At 38.7% G+C, this 6,309-nt stretch overlaps 1 protein-coding gene and 1 pseudogene across 1 annotated transcript in view; one reads left to right on the plus strand and one right to left on the minus strand.

The window, feature by feature from the left end:
* LOC108769111 (uncharacterized) overlaps positions 1 to 1,994 on the minus strand; it is an 8,770-nt gene extending 6,776 nt beyond the window's left edge. Inside the window, exon 1 of the mRNA XM_018519918.1 lies at positions 1,980 to 1,994. Coding sequence (XP_018375420.1) covers positions 1,980 to 1,994 — 15 coding nt within the window. The remainder of the gene's footprint in view (positions 1 to 1,979) is intronic.
* A 3,150-nt stretch (positions 1,995 to 5,144) lies between these two features.
* On the plus strand, positions 5,145 to 5,874 carry LOC108769112 (uncharacterized; annotated as a pseudogene).
* Positions 5,875 to 6,309: the final 435 nt, after the last annotated feature.

The following is a 6,309-nucleotide window of genomic DNA, read 5'->3' on the forward strand; positions in this document are numbered from 1 at the left end:
CAGCCACTCTGCGATTACTGACCATCGTATTGAATTTTCGCATGATTTCGATTGGGAGAATGTCAGAATTTTGGATAAAGAGAAATTTTTGAAAAAAAGACTGATTTCGGAAATGGCATTTATATAAATGCAAAATAATGGCCTTAATTTACGTTCAGATACTGAAGGATTGCATTACACTTATGCAGCAATGTTAGAAAGTTTCTCCTAATTTAATTTAATTGTGGATGTGTTAAGGGTCCAGTCTCGTTTGTTGGGTCAAAAAAAAATCGAAATTTTTTTTTGCGGATTTCGATAGCTATAACTGTCTAGAATGTTGTGCTAAAAGGGCAAATCGATATTCGTTACGATTCAAAAGTTATGATTGAGTCGACCAATATTATTTATTTAATTTGGTATCCGAATTATTGAATTTTCGCGTGATTTCGATTGGGAGAATGTCAGAATTTTGGATAAGGAGAAATTTTTGGAAAAAAGACTGATTTTGGAAATGGCATTTATACAAATGCAAAATAATGGCCTTAATTTACGTTCCGATACGGAAGGATTGCATTACACTTATGCAGCAATGTTAGAAAGTTTCTCCTAATTTAATTTAATTGTGGATGTGTTAATTTAAATTATTCATGTTTTATTTGTTGACGAAAATGTTTTATGTTAATTTAAGTTATTCAAAGTTTATTCATTCGACGAAAATGTATTAGTTTTAAGAAATAATTGTTTATATAGTTGTTATTTATTAATATGGTACTGTTCTGATTATTAATTTAATTTTTACGATCCTAATTTTTTACATTAAAAAAAATTTTCTGCGATTTTTAAAATTTTTTGCGATTTTGATTGGCGAATGGAATATGTACATGCGAATTCATCTTGAAGTTTATAAGCTTGCCTTATTGTTTTCGTACATGTTGACCTCTTACTTCGAGAACAACTCAATTCCGAGCGACATGTCAATGTATACTGACAGTTGAAGATATCGATATCATTTAAATTTATTATATTTAATTATGAGTTCTTATGATTATTATGTGGCTTCGCGACACGCTTCATGTCCTATGGTGGTAAGTCAATTAATGTTGTGAACTCAGGCATTATCTAATGAGAAAATTGTGTAATTGTTAGATTAACAACGCTGCATCCTTTCCAATTTGCGAGTGACTTAATCATCGAGGACCTGTAAGTCAATCATATTGTAACTTTATTGCTCAGGATGACTCCAAAGAGAGTCGAAACGTCCAAATACAGAAGACTTTAAGTTAACATCTGAGTATGGTTTTCACCTATCTTTGCGCCGTTCACCGTTGCTTGACTCTCACTAGCCTAATTTAGTCATACTTTTAATTTGTTTTGCAAATTAATAACAGGGATCAGAGCAAAAGGTTACTTTTTAGGAAAGAATTTTCTCAAAGTTACAAAGCGGAAATATTTCAATGTTCGGACGTGTCATAAATATATTCGAACTCGTAAAAATTGAATATATTGTCAAGAATTCGTTTATAAAGAAGCAATAAATTAAAAAAATTTTTTCGGGATAAAGGAAAATATTCTGACACTTGATTTACAAAAATTTTCCAAAGGTAAGTGATGGTGGAGAGATGCTTTCAAAATGATCACACAAAAAAGGGTGTAATTCGTCAAAGGTCTAAAATATGATGGATGTAACTAAAAAAGTTTTTATCGACTCAAACTCTGTGAACTTTTCGAGAAAATCTTTTCATGTAAAAGGAAGGAAATTGGGGAACCAATCGGTAAAATTGTCAAAATTTACTAGTCGATGACGTAACCAGAAATTTTCACCGATTCTGCCTTTTGGGAGGGGGAATTTTTTTGAATATTATTGGTGTATAAATAGTGCGTAGTGAGAAAGTTAAGGGCTATTTCTACGTCGAGACTCTGTCAAGAGTTGTTTTGCGCTAGAAATTTTGAAGTATCGAAGTTTCGTGAACAGTAAAAATGGCGCTTCGCGAATTACTTACGAAATTCGTCACCATCGCTTGCAACTTAAAGGGAAAGTTAGTGGCAGTTAATTATCTGTCAAAGTTCACAGATAATGACGAAACTAATTATTCGGTTTTCGGGGATTTCGCGGGGAGGTGCTCCAGTACATTACTTTGTATTATGTACAAGCTGGAGCATTGTGGCGGTGATCTAAGATTGAGGAGTATCATCTCGGAACATTTGGAAGTGCGTGACTTCTATGACCACGAAGAAGATGATGCCGGAGGCTACATAGCCGATTTCAAGCGTTGCAGTAAGAGGTAAGCAGTAATATAATTTTTTAAAAATCAAATATAAAATTTCACTAAAAATTTGTTTCATTAAATTCTAATATTTTCATAGAACCAAATTGTATTGTAGGACGTGCGATTTCACATCGTCGGGGACGTCCGGTAAGTCGTCTCAGTTTGAGACGACGACGACGACCTGCTGCAGAAGCGCTCGATGAAGTCGTACCACCACGTAAGTTGGAAAATAATAAAAACTAATTAGAAATAAAATTAAAAATTGAATTATGTATTTCGTCTATTAAAATATCAAATTTTCTAGGAAGAGCACGAATCGAGGCCGTACGGGATATTCCACGTAACGAGCGGAACATACCCGTGATTATATTATCACCCGGTAAGTTGAATTTTTAAAACATATCTCCCTATAAAATCAGTTTTTGTATAATTAGAAATATAATATTAATGAAAAAATATAATTTTTGTTTTAGATGATGATTCGCAGGAAATCGCAGCTTTTCGTGCGCCCAGCCCAGCTGAAGAAGAATACCGTAATATTTCGCCACGAGGTAAGTTTTAAATAGTTGGCAAAATAATCCCATAGCAAGTTTATACAATATAATATATAATAACGAAATGTTACTTTACAGCACGTGAAAATGAAGAAGAAGAGAGTGAAGAAGAAGAAGAAAAAGAAGAAGAACAGGATGAGGAGGAAGAAGTTGCAGAGGAGGAGGAGGAGGAAAATGAGGAGGGGGAAGGAGGGGGAGGGGGAGGAGGAGGAGGAGGAGGATGCTAGAGACTACCCCCCATTGATGTTGTGTGTGTGTTGTGTGTGTGTGTTGAAGGTAATAATATTCTATACTAAATCTTTTAATTTATTTTCACCGTAATGTATTTTCATGTATGAACTTTTTATTATTAGATATTTCATACACGCCGGTATCGAGTGAATCGAATCATTAGAAATAATATTCGAAAGCCGGATAATTTCGCGTGACTGAATAAAACAACTAAAGGTGAGTTGCCATAGTATGCTAAATATAGTCGCTATGTCGGGGGTGTGATAAAAGATCTGTTCGCGATGTTTTCAATTTTCACACACTCAATATCTTCACTTTTTTCTCTTCATTATCCTGTTACACATTTAAAAATAAATAAAATTTTATATCGCTGTAGTTATAAAATTTTGGAATTTTAAGCATCGCAATCAGTCCTAATATTCTAACATAATTTATTCTATTTAAACCGAAATATATATAACAAAATTTTCTTAATCTTTCAGTACAAACTGGTGGTGGTGGTGGTGGTGATGGTAGCGGCAGTGCTAACGTTGTTTCGGCAAACGAAAGGGAGGAAAACCCTGCAAACAACGTGGAGCAGCATCACCAGCAGCAGCCTCATCAACACCGGCAATATCAACATCAACAACAGCAGCATCAGCGACAACACGAGGTTGGCGATAATTTTAATTTCGTAGATTTACGGACGGAAAACTCGCGACGCTTTAGAAATTTCGGCATGCTCGGGAGAGAAGCTAGTTTCGTGATACGTCCAATACCCGAAGGTGAGGATACCGTTCGCTAGCTGGAAAACGCGTTCCGCGAAATCTACGCGTATGCGATACGTTCGTGCGAACCGGGCGATTACGTAGGTTTATCGTTCGATTCGCCAAATTTAACGCATGCAGCAGGACTATCGTTTCTTCAGGTGCGCGACTTAACTTCCGAGGACATATAGCGACTCGTGAGTTCAGTAGCTCAAAGTGCCGGAGGGCTCGATATCGCGGAAAATTTCGATGTACGCGTTTTTAACGTTGCTGCACCTGCGGGACGTGGTGGTAGAGCAAATCGACTAACACGCGAAGACGTAGCAAAACGCTCGATTTTGCAATTAAATAATTCTGATAATATGTGTTTTCCACGTTCCCTCGTAGTGGCACGAGCACATTGTGAACGAGGAAATCTACGTATGAGTGAACTCCATGAAAAATGGAATTGCATAAGACGACAGAGCTCCTCGTTACAATCCGAATTAGCGAAAGAACTAACGAGGAACGCTGGCGTTACAATTCCCGAGCAGGGATGCGGTACGTGTGAAATCGAGCTTTTTCAACGTTACCTCGCTACCGAAAATATAGCAATAATTGTGTTCAATTTTAGTACTTTCGGGCGCGGTGAGAATCTGGTATATGACGGTTGCACGTTACTTGACTCTCTAGGACGCGAACCGAGTATTAAACTGTACATAAGGTACTATGAACGTAAGCGTCATTTCAACCCGATATTAAACGTAAAAGCCGCTGCTGGTTCTCGCGGGGGATATTGCGTCGCGTGCAATATGGGCTATCGTAAAGATAGAGGTCACCGTTGCATTAAAAAATGCCCATGTTGCCACGCGATTCCGTCGTGTGAATCCCCCGACGCGCAGCTAATTAGGTGTCAACCGTGTAATCGTGCGTTTTTCGGTACCACGTGTTTCGAACGTCATCGTGAGGAAAGATCTTACAACGATCAATCCTCCGCAAGCGTTTGCGAATAGGTTAAAATTTGTAACGATTGCGGGCGATTCGTAAAGTTAAATTCAAAACACGAATGCGAAATATCCTATTGTAGAACATGTCGATCGCTTCAGCCTTCAAATCATTCCTGCTTCATGCGACCTCTTCGATGTAAAGTCGTTACTGAGAATCCGGGTGAGGGTACGAGTAGTGCGACGATACAGGAAGACGTGACACATGCAAGTGAGAATGAGCCCAAAGTCAAAGACAAAAAAAGAGACCGCGTCGCATTCGTGTTCTACGATTTTGAAACGCGACAGGACGAGACTTATGAAGGTACCGAGAACGTAAAAATTCACGTTCCAACTCTCTGCGTCGCGCATCAGATTTGAGAAACTTGCGCGGAGATAGACGATATGTTGGTGCGATGTCGTTGGTGCGGAGTACGCGAGTTTATATTTCGAGATAGCCCCGTGAAACAGTTTGTCGAACTCGTAACGCGAACGACAAAATGTTTTAAAAAGATTATTTGTATCGCTCATAATGCGAACGCGTTCGACGCGCAATTCATTTTAAAGTATTTAGTAGAAGAATCCGAAATTATGGAAGAACCGCGGGTAATTTTGAACGGGACGAAGATTATCGTAATGACGGTCGGGAATACGAAATTTATAGATAGTGTCAATTATTTACCGATGCGTTTGGCTGATTCACCCAAAGCTTTCGGGCTGAAGGATACGTCGGACAAAGGCAACTTTCCTGTTCAATACGAGGGAGAATCAATCGTATATCGGTCCGATACCTGACGCGCGATATTATTCTCCCGATCAAATGAAGCCCGAAGAACGAATGCGATTTACAAACTGGCATGATGAGATGATACGCGCAAATTTTATTTTTAATTTTCAACATAAAATAGTAAAATATTATAGTAATGACGTAGAAATTCTTCGACGCGCATGCAAGGCGTTTAGAAAAATTTTTTTGGAACGTGATAATGTGTGTCCGTTCGAGGAATGTACAACTATCGCTTCCTCGTGCATGAAAGTTTTTCGCAAAAACTTTTTGCGCGAGAAAGAAATAGGAATCATTCCTCCGGGCGGATATAGAAATGCGGATAAACAATCGCGGAAAGCCTTAAAGTGATTAGTGTGGAAGGAGCGTGAGCTCGGTCATCGTACAATTCACGCGGAACGAGCGCGCGAGTACAAGATTGATGGCAGGCGCGTTGACGAATACTACGAGTCGGAATCGGCAGACGGAATACAGCGTTACGTACTACAATTCCACGGATGTTTCTGGCATGGTTGTCCGACGTGCTTTCAGGTGAATCGCGACAGAACGCTTTCGTCCATGAATCGTGGAGATACGATCGACGTGTTACGAACGAACTATTGCATCGACATATCGTCTACAAAAACGGGGATATCACGTGATAGAGAAATGGGAGGAAAACTTTGACCGGGAAATGCATGAAAATCTTGAGATGCGTGATTTTCTCAAGAATCACACGCTATTAAAATCTGATCCTCTCGACCCGCGCGATGCGTTTTTCGGCGGTCGTACGAGAAAGATCGCTAC

The sequence above is a fragment of the Trachymyrmex cornetzi genome, unplaced genomic scaffold, assembly GCF_001594075.2.
Source record: "Trachymyrmex cornetzi isolate Tcor2-1 unplaced genomic scaffold, Tcor1.1 scaffold853, whole genome shotgun sequence".
Lineage (NCBI taxonomy): Eukaryota > Metazoa > Arthropoda > Insecta > Hymenoptera > Formicidae > Trachymyrmex > Trachymyrmex cornetzi.